The 13711-nt window shown below is 34.0% G+C and overlaps 1 protein-coding gene across 9 annotated transcripts in view; it reads right to left on the bottom strand.

The window, feature by feature from the left end:
- The window catches only part of NBEA (neurobeachin), a 680233-nt gene that overhangs the window by 75795 nt on the left and 590727 nt on the right, over positions 1–13711 (bottom strand). For all 9 annotated transcript variants that reach the window (XM_070520525.1, XM_070520517.1, XM_070520519.1 and 6 more), the window contains one exon: positions 3095–3235. In XM_070520525.1, the coding sequence (XP_070376626.1) occupies positions 3095–3235 (141 nt within the window). The remainder of the gene's footprint in view (positions 1–3094; positions 3236–13711) is intronic.

Raw genomic sequence — 13711 nt, 5'->3', positions numbered from 1 at the left:
TGTATAAATCAACTTTTGTTGCACAACCTATTTAATTTCCTAAGAATTATGATTAAATGTTTGACAAATAAGTTTGGAATAGGTAGGCTGAATATACTGAATTTGGAAGGTGAATAAGTTATCGAGGGACGTAATGGTCAGAGAGCGAGATTTAATTACTTCTGTGTGTATGTTATACGTTCAGGGTAAGATTTAAAGTAAAAACATCCCAAGTAAAATGTGTTCTTTTATACTAGTCAATATCTGAAGAAACTCTGCTATAAAAGTTTGTTCATCATTTGGCCAACAGCAGCTATCAAGAAAACAGTCTTTTCAGAGTCTTGTAATTTAGACAAGTGATTTCACTGGTAGTTTGTCTGAAATAATATTTTAAATTTAAAGTAATGAGGTATGTAGTTAATTGGCATTTTAAAGCAATTATTGTCATTGTCATACTAAATACGTTGACTGAAGCTAATAATGAGTTTAATGACTTTAGGTCTAAAAGGCTTGAAAGGTAAAGGGAAGATATTCAGTTAATCTGTATTTTGTTTTTATGAACAAATTCTTAGCGACACAAATTTTAATGCATTTTCTACTTCATAAATTCCTTGGAACGGGAGTGAGGAAATCACAATTCCCTGGGCCATTAGGTTAAACACTTAGTAAGCTATTAGACCACGTTACTTCTATTTATAAGAGCACAACATGAGATGTGTGGGCTAAATGAGTCCCCATGAAAGCAATCCTATAGATCTGTTCTGTCCAAAACAGTAGCTACTAGCCACATGTGACTACTGAGTACCTGAAATATGGTTAGTTCAAACTGAATGTGCCATAATTATAAAATACCTTCTGGATTACAAAGAATTAGTACCAAAAAAAGGTAAAATATCTCCTTAATTTTTATATTGGTTACATGTTGAAATTGTAACATTTTGGAAATACTGGGTTAACAAGAATGAAAACTAATTTCACCTATTTCTTCTTACTCTTAAATGTGGCTACTAGAAATTTTAAATTACATAAGTGTCTTGCATTATATTTCTGTTGTGCGGCACTGCTATAGACAATTCTTAAAGGGCACGTGTAGGATAAACATGCATAAAATTTCTGCCCTACCCTTGAATAGATTCAAATTTATATTCTATTTCATTGGAATAATAAATCAACTTAAGGATGTTATGATTTACGATTTGAGAAAGTTTTTAGCTTATCAGGGATAGAGGAGTTTAACTTAAATCCAGCTGTCACAGACTAGGTGCCCCAAGGAATTCAAGGGTGGATTTGGAAGCATTTAACTGTTGTTCCAAATTGTTATATTCCTTTTGTTATGTTAAGGAGATGCAATCACCAACCAACCTGAACCAGACCAAGCCTCACTACAAGAGCTGCGCCTACGACCTGTGCCTTATTTTGAACTCTAAGATCTCTCCAGGAGGAGCTCAGGCCGTAGTACCATAATCTGCAGTGTATGTGGAACCATGCTTTCCAACTGAGCCTGCTCAAGTGAATACCCACCTTTCCCTTCTGAATATTCATTCCCCATCCGAATTAATGTCCCTGCTCCCTTAGTTCAGGGACGCCATGACTCTGGAAATGATTCCTCATGGTCTCCTATTTACTGCAAATTTACCTTACTTTGTGAGACAACTATTGCTGGGGGAAAGTCTGATTTAACTCACCAGGAGGGAAACTACTTTTGTTTCAGTAACAACTGTATTGATTTACAGATTTGATTTAGCATTCTATAATACTTCTCAGTGGCTTACAATAAAAAAAAAATAACAGACCATCTGTCCCCAGTAACTGCTCTTAACTAGACTAGAGTGGAGAAGGCAAGATGAAAGGCAAAAAGGTTTAAGGGCTTTTGTAATAATCTAGATGAGAAATAATAGGAACCTGAACTAAAGAAATGCCAGAGTTAATAGAGAAAAGGAGAGAGATTGTAGAGATGTTAGTTGGTAAAACCTATCTGATGTGACATCTGATTGGATGTAAGTGGCTGGTAAAGTAGAGAAAATATCTAGATTGGGTAAATGTGTGAGTGATCATGCCATGTATTTAGATAGAAAATACAGGAGGAACCACAGCAGGTTTGAGAGGGAGATGAGGGGTTCATTTTTGGAAATGGTCTTTATGGTATTGTGTGATGTTCAGGTAGAAGTATCCAGTAGGCACTTGGAAATACAGGTCAGGAGCCCCAGAGCCACGACTGCAATGAAGACAGAAGCTGGAAGTCATTTATAATTCAATGACATAGCCCAGATGAAGCAGAAAAAGTCCTGGGGAATAGAAACATTGAGAAAAAGAAATCTGAGCATGACACTGGGCAGGACAGTTAGGATGAAAAGAAGGAAACCAGGAGAGGATATTGTCTGAGGAGCTGCGAGAGGGAAGAATTTCAAGGAGAAGGTGAGCAATGGTGTGGTGTCAAATGCCACATAACTTGCGACCTCCACAGAACAATTCAGAAAAGTGATGGGTATGGAACCTAAATCAACCAGGCTAAAGACTGAACCGGAGGTGATAAAGTAGAGACAAGCACAGTGCTGTGCAGTGCAGTAGAGGATGCGCTTTTAGTACATTTGACCATAAGGGAGAAAACTGGGAAGTAACTGCAGAGCGCTTGGGGGCTGGAAGGAAGCTTTCATGTATGTATGTATTTTAAAGGTCGCAGAGACAAATATATTTATGTCTTAGGAGAAAGAGAAAGTAATAGAAAGAAGTCTTCAAAACATTTAGAAACATTTTAAAAAATATACTGCAAGAAGTAAGATTGAGAGAGCCAAGGGAGAGAGCCGGCTTGCGATAGTCAGTGAGAAAGGAAACAGTGGATATTAAGATGCACTCCGGGAGTTTGGTTTCTTTTGTAACTGGTTTAGGTTTAAGAAGCTCACAATAATCTATCTTCCTAACCCAATCTGGCATATGAGACAACTCATTAAAAAAAAGGATTCAGGTTTTGCTAGTTTGGAATCTTTCATTTCTATTTCACTGGCCTCTAATCTTTGTTTAAAACAAGCAACAAGTATATTTGACTTTTATTTAATTTACTTATGTTAAAAAACTTTAAGGTATTAAAGGCTAACAGTAACTTAATGAAGATACTCACAATTCGAACAAGCCAGGATAAGGTAGATGTTGCTGTTGAATAATGCGTGTTATAATGGTACGGCGGACTTTGATCATCTTCCCACGTCTCATAGCGCTCTGCGTAAAATACAGCTCTCTTTGGGTTCAAAGCACCAATTGGCTACAAAAAGAGAAAAGAAGCATTTTGGTTAATACAGCCATATTAGGCATTCTATATCATATCTCTTTATCCTGAAAGAATTTATTGTTAATTTATTTTAAGCATAGAGCATAAACTATTTTGCATTATATTTTTACCAAATTTGATTTTGATATTAATTACAAATCATTACACTTGCTCAAAATCACCCAAGAAGATGATTTGTGTATGTAAGTTTCTGGATTTTACCAACAGTCTCAGTAAACTGGATTGCCTGAGCTGGTCCAGTTTAAACTGTTAAGTTGAAACCAATATTTTATGTTATTTTCCTGTTATGTTATGTTATGTTATTCAACAACAACCATAAAAAACGCTTGATCATAGGGAATCCAATGAGGAGAAAGTGAAGCAGTTGATCATGTCACAACCATACTACAGAAAACTTTGTCTCAATAGCCTGTTAGCTAGAGTTTAAAAGACAACAATCAACCATATGGAAACCCTGTTGGAATGTTAGTTCCATTGTTATTATACAAACGGAGCATGCATCCTTTTTATTAAGTTAAACTACAAACCTAAGGCTGATGGAAATAATCCAGACAATTCAGATTCCCTGAAAAGTATTTTGCTAAGGTCACTAAGACCTTTCCCACCAGTACCACCACACTACCAATTATGATCTTAATCCCTATAGTGGAGCATACAGTAAAATGCTCAGGATACAACATACATATATTTTTCAACAAAGCATGTGTTAATTGGATCATTGTCTCAAACTTCTTACCACATCTAATCATTAAGAATTTCTAAGGGGCTGGCCCTGTGGTATAGTGGTTAAGTTCAGCATGCTCCACTTCTGTGGCCTGGAGTTCACAGGTTCAGATCCTGGGTGCAGACCTACATCACTTGTCAGCCACGCTGTGGTGGTGACCCACATATAATGTGGAGAAAGGCTGGCGCAGATGTTAGCTCAGGGCTAATCTTCCTCAGCAAAAAAAATAAAGTTTCTAGCGTAGATTCCTCATGATTTCAAATAGCAAATGGCCTTAGCTTATGTTTTTATCTGATTTTGGTTTAATGAGACATAGAGTCCACTCTTATGATACCTAATAGCTACATTATTTTGTTTTAGGTTGCATACTATAAAAATAAACGTTTATAGAGAAAACAAAAGATGAATACTAAGTATAATATATAACTCCTTTATTTCCAAATTTAATATTACTAGTTAAGTATGAAGTTTCCCCCAAGGCTTAATTTTAACAAGAGAAGTAGTAGAAAATTAGTGTTTCAATGGGGCAAATAATGTTACACAAGAGAGAAAGATTCATTTATAAATTGCTTGTAAGCTTTTTCTTTTAGTCCCAGGGGACTAATTGAAACAACACAATGTTGTCAGCAGTTAAAAGTCTGTTACAATTTCCATAATAAACTCTTATTTGCAAGAGTTCTTATCCTGAATATTAAAATTATTTGTAAATTGTGTTTTTCTTTAACTTAATTATTTAAAGATTAAAAATTTAATTAAAAATTATTTAATTAAAAATAAGAAAGTCTAAACAATTTATTTAATTTTTAAAAACTTTAGTTCAAATAAATATTTTTTAAATGTTCTAAAGCTTAAACTTTATTCTGTGTTAAATTTCACTGGTAATTTCAAGTCTTTTTAAACAGATATAAAAAGGCAATATAATTTCATTAAATTTCACATAAAATATTAATAACATTTAAAACAAATATATAATTACTTTTTTGGTAAGAGGGTAATTACTAGAGTGGAATGAATGTGAGCTCTGTTACTGAATTGAGATAGTAAGTTTTTTATTTAAAATGGCCTACATATTTTACACTTTCTAGATATACAGACATCAGTCTTTCTAACTCAACATTATAAGTGTATCTTTTTCAAAGCATTTAAGATATTTAATACTTGTTCTGTCTTGAATGTGCTATAAGATCTTTCACATGCATACAATGTCTGCACAATCCCTAAGGATTGACCTTATCTGATATTGTTTGTTGTGCAAGACCTCACAAAGCTTCCTTGAAAAAAGAACATGGCCCTTCCTCTAATCTTTTCCAGCCTTCTCCTCAACTACTGGAGATGGGGTAAAATAAATATTTACACTTTATATTTACTCAAGTTTCATCAAAGTCATTTTATTGGAGTGTTTTATAGAACAATATTTTGTAGGAAACAGCTGCACAGTATTAAAGTCTGTATATGTTTCCATTAGTAACTTTTTAAAAGTTATATATTTCTAATTTTGAATTTTTATCTAATGCATTTAGAAATAAATTTTATAAAATAAAATGTGGTTTGGTTTGTACCTATTATTTTTCTATTATTTTGCTTCTAGTAATCAAGCAGCAATAAATCATTCGAAGTAAAAATGCTTCAAAATGTCTGTTTGGGAAATGAGAATTTCATCACAGGTGACATATTTTCTTATGGGATTCTAATCGATATAATATCTATCTATCTATCAATCATCTACCTACCTATACCTACCTACTTACCTATGTATAAATTGATAAGGTTGCAATTTTGTTATCTTTTTAAAATTTGAGCAAATAATGCAACGTCAATACCATTTGGATTTAGCAGATGTATAAGGTAAGAATTTTGGTGAAAAAGTAAAACTACACTTAATGAAAGCTATAAATTTATTCTGCAAACTATTTCAATTTTTACCATAACTACTGTAGCAATAACCAACTTCCTTTTCTCTCAAAAAGTAGGCATTTAGACACAGTTACCTCTGTGCTTTTTTAGGTGTTTCCATATGAAAAGGTGTAACTGAAAGTTTAGAACTTGCTATTAGATTTGTTATTATTTTATCCTCGTGAGTTTATATGCTACAAGTTGACACTGTGACAGATAGCAGAAAATGATGCAGATAATGCAAAACTTAAAAATAAGATTTCTACCTCTAAACACTTCATTATTATAATTCAATTTCTAAAACTGCTATAAAGCCTACATAGCTTGAAAAAAAGCACTATTTTCAATATAAAATTGGTGGAAAATTATATGTGTAACATTACCACGTCTACTTGAAACACTATTGAATTCACTGAAGAAATGATGATGACTTTCTCTAGTCTATCCTTCAATTTCCCCTTTTTGAATATTAAAGAGAGAAATTCATCTCAGCCTTTAGTACCACAAAAAGCTTTGTTTTCCTGAAAAAACTGTGTGATTTGATTATCTGGAACAAAAATCCTGACAGATGTTCATGGAGATTTACACTATTATAGACAGGCTCTGAGAAATATTATAAACAGAATTATTTAATTTTGTTCACTACAGTGGTTCCTATTTATTTATTTATCTGTTACTTTATTTATTTTTACTAGAACCTCCTCCTTCTTTTTGTTTTCATAGTAACTGTTAACACGCAATGGAACTAGTGTTCCTTGGAAGGTACTTTGAAAAATTCTGGTTAGAATCCTTATGGTATATATTTCTGAGTGCCAACTTTTTCTTTGGTTTCATTTTCCTATTTTCTTTCCCTTTCTGTTCTTTTAGTCTTGATCTATCAATATTTTTCTATTTTTATAAAACCTTACGAGTTTTATCAAGTCCTTTCTTATGGGCCAAGTATTAAATAGGCAAAAATGAGCAACCAAAATCATTTAAATAAAAAAATACTTATTGGGTAAATGGTACTATATGAGACATTAAAAGGACTTTAGAGAATATAAAAGTCTGAGGTAGAACTGGATTGATCTGAATAAATAAATCAAAAATAAATGTGGATTGATTTGAGCCATGGTCAATGCCCTTAAAATAGATTGAAAATTGAAAGAATAAAACGGATTCTCAAGGAGAAATCAGAGATTCAATTAAAGTAAGATTAATAACACTGAATTCTAACATATTAAAAAAACTTTCAAATGCTCATGATACTCACTGAATAAGGATTCTACTTGTATATATAAAATGTTTGAGAGTTCACTATTGCTTCTGCAACTGCTAATGATACTATATATTTGTATATGACATTGTCTTCACATCTATTTTCTAGATTGATAGTATATATTTGTATAAGATAGTGTCTTCACATCCATTTCCAGATTGATTTTCATAAGTCTCTCAGGTGGGCAAGGCACTCACTCCGAGCCTAATTTCATGAGGAGGAAACATGTCCCTGGGTCTCTACTCTTTCTACAACACTGCCTTACTTTTCCATCACTAAATATGAAATTCTGATTTTGATGTCATGTTTTTCTTCTATAACTATCTACTTAATTCCGCATCCATCACAGATTCTCAGAAATAGAACAAGTCAAATCAAGATGACATTGTTAGCTGGTGGCTATATATTTTACAGAACCAGCTGGAGCTGTGTGCTAGATACAGCTTGAAGCTGGGTACAGCTGATTGATTTGTTTGGCTTCAAAGTATTGCTTTTAGTTGTCTCAACACTCTTAACACTTCTGAACTTCCACATGTCTAAGTTATCTTGTTACCTTTCACTATAATAGCCAAGGGTTCAGGAATCCTTAGAAGAGGTTTCAAGAATTCTTGCCTTTATTTTTCAGTCATGAGCTATATATCATCATTCTTAAAATTCTCAGTTATGATGATATAGAAATCATACCTACAGATGCTTCTGTGCTCAAGTAAATTCCCTGCCTCTCTTCTTATCTGCCTAGGGAATTTCAACTCATTCTTCCAGAAGCAGCTCAAATTTCATCTATGAAGGCCTACATGACACCATCTGGTAATAGTTAGGCAAGTTTATAACTTTTTTTACCCAGTAGACTAGCCCTTCAAGAGAATGTCCTATGTTTTATTCATCTCTGTAGTCTCAGTACCTAATACAGTATCTGGATCTTTTTAGGTACATAATAAATGCTGAATGAATGAAGACTTATTGATCTGATTGTATAATATTTTAAATTTACATGTGGAAATTTTAGACAAAGTTTTTAGGCAAAATCAAGACAACAAAGTGAGAATTATTTATAGCACCTATGATAAAGGACTAACTCCTTAAGAAATGAGCTCTTACAAATTAACAAGAAACTAATCAACAATCTAATTAAATAAATGAGCAAATGAGATGAACAGGTAGCAGATGCAAATTTCCAATATGTAGAAAAAACAGCACCAGCTCATACAGTGTAATGGGTATCTATTCTTTTTCTGTCCAGCATCCATTACTCCTTCTTCCTTTAAGAACCACTTCTTCCTCACTCTTGGACTACCTGGTTTAAGTTGGCTGACTCCATTACCTGACCCCCTGGGTGGGCAAGTGATCCAGACCTGTCAATCACCACATTCTATCTATAAGGCTACTAAGATTGGTACAGAAATGGGCACATGATTCAAGTTACTCCAATGAAACTTTGCTGAAACTACCTGAGAAAGAGGCATTCTGTCTTTCTAGTGGGGTTATCACTGCTATAACATAGGGAAGCCTGTTTGAGAAGGAAGCCAATGAGGACAGATGCCAGAGGTGTAGCAATCCTGTGGCACTGGTGAGCCCCTGGATCCAGTTTTCCTGAACTGACTCATTCCTGGATTTCTCAGTTATATGGGCCAATAAAAACTTTCTATTTTAAATTAAAGCCAGTTTAAGGTGATTTTCTGTTACTTATACCAAAAAGTCAGAAGTACACCGGCAATTCTTAAAATGTCAAACAAAAACTATTTTTATTTATTAGACTGTCAAAAATTATTAAGCTTGACAATACTTAGTGCTGGCCAGGTTGTAGTAAAACATGATATGTCATAATACTGTTTGTAGGAATATAAATTGGTATACATTTTTGTGGGCAAACTGGCAATATTTTTTTAAATATACACTTGCTTTTGATCCAGTAGTTCTGCTTTGAGGAATTTATAATACGGAAAGAATCAGATACAAGAATATATCTCACAGCATTGCTTGAAATGGCAAAACTCTCCCCCAAAACTAAAAGCAGTCTAAATATCCAGTAAGGTACTAGTCGAGTAAATGATGATATACCTACACTGCTATATTTTACGCATCTAATCAAAAAAACTGATTTGAAAATATTCCAAGATAAATTCATTAAATCAGTATTGAGTGCCTACTATGTATCGGAAATTACTCTAGACTCTAGAATCACGTAAGTGAGATTGCTATTCTCATTAAGCTTGCACTTAAATGTGTGTGTGTGTGTGTGTGTGTGTGTGTGTGTCTGTAGAGGCAGAGACACATGAAACCTAAATAAAATGATCATCTAACTGAGAAAGTACCAGAGATATGTGCTTTACTGACAATTAAAACAGAATAAGAGGAGAGCAGCAACTGGAGGATAGGGAAGGCATCTCTCAAGAAGAACCTCTGAGCAGAGATGTGAATGACTGAAGGAGCCAGTCATATGAAATGCTTTTATGAATAGAAGACTTTAAGATAGACCAAGAGCTAGGACAAAGGCTCCAAGGGGCATTCTTTGCGGAAATCAAACAAAGAATCCTAAAATTTATATGGAACAACAAAAGACCCCAAATAGCCAAAGGAATCCTGAGAAAAAAGAACAAAGCTGGAGGCATCACAATCCCTGACTTCAAAATATACTACAAATCCATAGTAATTAAAACAGCACGGTCCTGGTACAAAAACACACACACTGATCAACTGAACAGAATTGAAAGTCCAGAAATAAAAAGAAGCCGAGAACATACAATGGAGAAAGGAAAGTCTCTTCAATAAATGGTGTTGGGAAAACTGGACAGCCACATGCAAAGGAATGAAAGTAGACCGTTATCTTACACCATAAACAAAAATTAACTCAAAATGGATTGAAGACTTGAATGTAAGAGCTGAAATCATAAAACTCCTGGAAGAAAATATAGGCAGTACACTCTTTGACATCTGTCTTTTTCAAATGCCACATCTACTTAAGCAAGGAAAACAAAAGAAATAATAAACAAATGGGGCTACATTAGACTAAAAAGCATCTGTGTAAGGCAAAGGAAACCATGAACAAAATGAAAGGACGACTCACCAAATGGGAGAAAATATCTGCAAATCATATATCCGATAAGGGGTTAATTTTCAAAATATATAAAGAACTCATCCAACTCAACAAAAAACAAACAAACAACCCAATCAAAAAATGGGCAGAGGATATGAACAGACATGTTTCCAAAGAAGATATACAGATGGCCAACAGGCACATGAAAAGATGTTCAACATCACTAATTATTAGGGAAATGCAAATCAAAACTACCCTGAGATATTACCTTACACCTGTCAGCATGGCTATTGTTAACAAGACAAGAAATAACAATTGTTGGAGAGGATGTGGATAAAAGGGAACCCTCATTCACTGCTTGTGGGAATGCGAACTGGTGTAGCCACTATGGAAAACAGTATGGAGATTTCTCAAAAAATTAAAAATAGAAATACCATACGATCCAGTTATCCCACTACTGGGTATTTGTCCAAAGAATTTTAAATCAACAATTCAAAGAGATTTATGTACCCCTGTGTTCACTGCAGCATTATTCACAATAGGTAAGACAGGGAAGCAACCCAAGTGCCCATCAACGGATGAATGGATAAAGAAGAGGTGGTATACATATATATATTGTGTGTGTATATAAATATATGAAATGAAATACTACACAATGAAATACTACCCAGCCATTAAAAAAGACAAAATTGTCCCACTTGCCACACCACGGATGGACCTTGAGGGTATGATGTTAAGCAAAATAAGGCAGACAGAGAAAGACAAATACTGCATGATTTCACTCATATGTGGAAGATAAGCAAACATGGGGATAAAGAGAACAGATTAGTGACTATCAGAGGGGAAGGGGGTGGAGGGTGGGCCAAAGGAGTAAAGGGGCACGTACGTGTGGTGACGAATAAAAATCAGACTATTCATGGTGAACATGATGCAGTCTATACAGAAACTGATAAATAATGATGTACACTTGAAATCACACAATGTTATAAACCATTAGGACATCAATAAAATAATTGGAAACACACACACACAAAGGCTGTAAGGGGGCCTGACACACATGTTCAAGGAACAGAAAGAAAGATAGTGTGACTAAAGCCTAGTTGATGAGAGGAAGAGGTTAGTAGATAAGGAGAGAACACAGGTAGAGGCATATCACATGGCTTTGTAGACCAGGGTGATGAAACACATCCTGTGGTAAATGCAGTGGAATGTCGCTGAGTGGTTTTAAGCAGGAGAGAAACAAGACCTGAGTTAGGCTTTAAAAAGGTAACACCAATGGTTTTGTGGAGAATGGATTACAGGTAAAATTAAATTACCATTACTAGTACTAGCAGTGAAAAAAGGCATTTGCAAAAACAGCATGAGATAGCATTATCAATGTTTCTCTAAAAATCCAATAGGATACATGCAATAGAGTTTTGCTTAAATATTTAGAGAAAAATTTTTGACGAATATGCATAAAACTGTCAGCTGCCTCTGAGGAGTGAGAATAATGGAGATTCTTAGTCTTCCCTAACTCCTTTTTACTGTTTGATCAGAATTTGGTTTATTCCGTGTATAGAATTTTAGATGGCTTTTTCAATTATCCGACCCAGAAATATCTTTCATTCAGTTTTCAGTTTTATATCCAGGGTAATTTTTCCAAAAATAGTTGTAACCTGGTTATCTTCATGGGAGGAGATGAGTTCAGAGTGTGCCTACACTGCCATCTTGATGAGATCTCCCTTGAAATTTCCTTTAAATGTGAACATTTTAACTTTTATAAATTTTAATCAATTATAGTAACTTTATATTTTAGCTAGCAACCAATAAAGACTATATATTTCCAAATTCCTGTTATCAATACTCACTGATATTTGAATCACCACATTTTAGAACTTTACTAGTTAAAACAAGTTAACTGACAACACGAGGAAAAAAGGACAAATTCAAAAGGTGAGATACTATAGGATAACTGGTATGGTGTCTTCTAAAAATCAATACCATGAAAAAAAGGGGGGTGGTGATAGTGGTTGGGAGCTATTCGAGCCTAAAAGGTACTTAAGAGACATAAGAATCAAATGTAATATATGGTTCTTGACTGAATCCTGGTTTGAACAAACCAATTTTTAAAGACATATAGGAGATAATTGGGAAAACTTGATTATAGGCACCGTATTAGATAGTATTAGGGAATTACTGTAAGTTTTGTTAGGTGTGATGATGTTATCTGGTTATGTAGGAAGATTTTTTTTCATACTAAAGCATTTAGGTGTAAAGTATGAAATCTTTGATTTACCTTAAAATACTTTAGCAAAGCAAAAATTGCTAAAATGTTAATAATTATAACATCTAGGTATTGGGTAAGTGGGTATTAATTATTGTTGGTACTTTATGTTTGAAAATTTTTATAATAAAAAGTCAAACTAAAATTAAAATGGAGTGTAAAAAGCAAGCAAATCTTTCAAATTTACACTAAGTCCTTCCTATGGGGCCTAGGTTTTGGGTTGTTCTTACAGATAAGAATGCTTTTAATTTAAAATTTGTATTTATAAAATGTGTGAAAATTTTGTTCCCTTAAATAGATTAAATCTCTTCTTTGCCATTTTATGCACACTATTAATTTGCTTAATACGGCCTTTTATTATCAGGTGAACTCCAGCTAATCACTACACAATATCCACATACATTCTTAAGAAATGGAACTTGAAGTAATGAAGCATTAATAAAAGGAAGTGTTAAGATTTGTATTTTGCTGGCTATAATTGCGTGTACTTCTTTTTACACTTTTTCATAGGACGAATAAGCATGATTAATTATATTACGAAGAAAGCTGCACTTTGATTAGCAAAATTCCTTAGCGCATTCATAGGTATGTCAGTCCCATACAGGACTGAAGTCTTTGGAGCTGTAGAACACATCCCTTCTGTCTCCTTTGTGCATATCTGACACGACTGTCCATCGTGTGGGGCATTTAGGAAAGGCAGAGGGCACCAAGAAGGTAAATTAATCACTAGGCTTTTTTTTTTTTTAAAGTATATTCTGCTTACCTATTGTAGAGAAATAATAGGTAACAAATAAAAGGAAATGCAAGCTATATAACTTATGTAATTTATCACAGAGTTGTGAAGATAAAATGAGAAAATCTAAGTAAGATGTTTAGCACAACGCGTGGCATATAATAAGCGCAGGTCAAATGTTGGTTGTTATTGTTATCATTATTCCAGAATAATTCCCCCTCAAAAAAATAATTTTAAGTATTTTAGTGAAAAGTGACCATTTTTACATGAGAACAATGGAAGAATAAATAAAGTATCTTAAATCTTCATGGGTTGGTTCTAAAAGTTTTCTAAGTACTAAGAAGTAGGATAATCATGAGCCTATAGATTAATTTCAAGATCATCTCTACTTAACATTCTGTTTCAGTTGGCGAGAAGGTTAAAGAAGACTGACATTGGCCATGCTTTGCCATGACAGTGCTATACTTTAGATGGCATGTGTGGCTGGTGAAAAAGGTGCAGACAGCAGTCTCTCTTCTCCTTTCTCCAGATAGTGTTCTCC

Source organism: Equus asinus, chromosome 11 (genome assembly GCF_041296235.1).
Source record: "Equus asinus isolate D_3611 breed Donkey chromosome 11, EquAss-T2T_v2, whole genome shotgun sequence".
Classification (NCBI taxonomy): Eukaryota; Metazoa; Chordata; class Mammalia; order Perissodactyla; family Equidae; genus Equus; species Equus asinus.
This window is presented reverse-complemented; position numbering and strand designations above follow the sequence as displayed.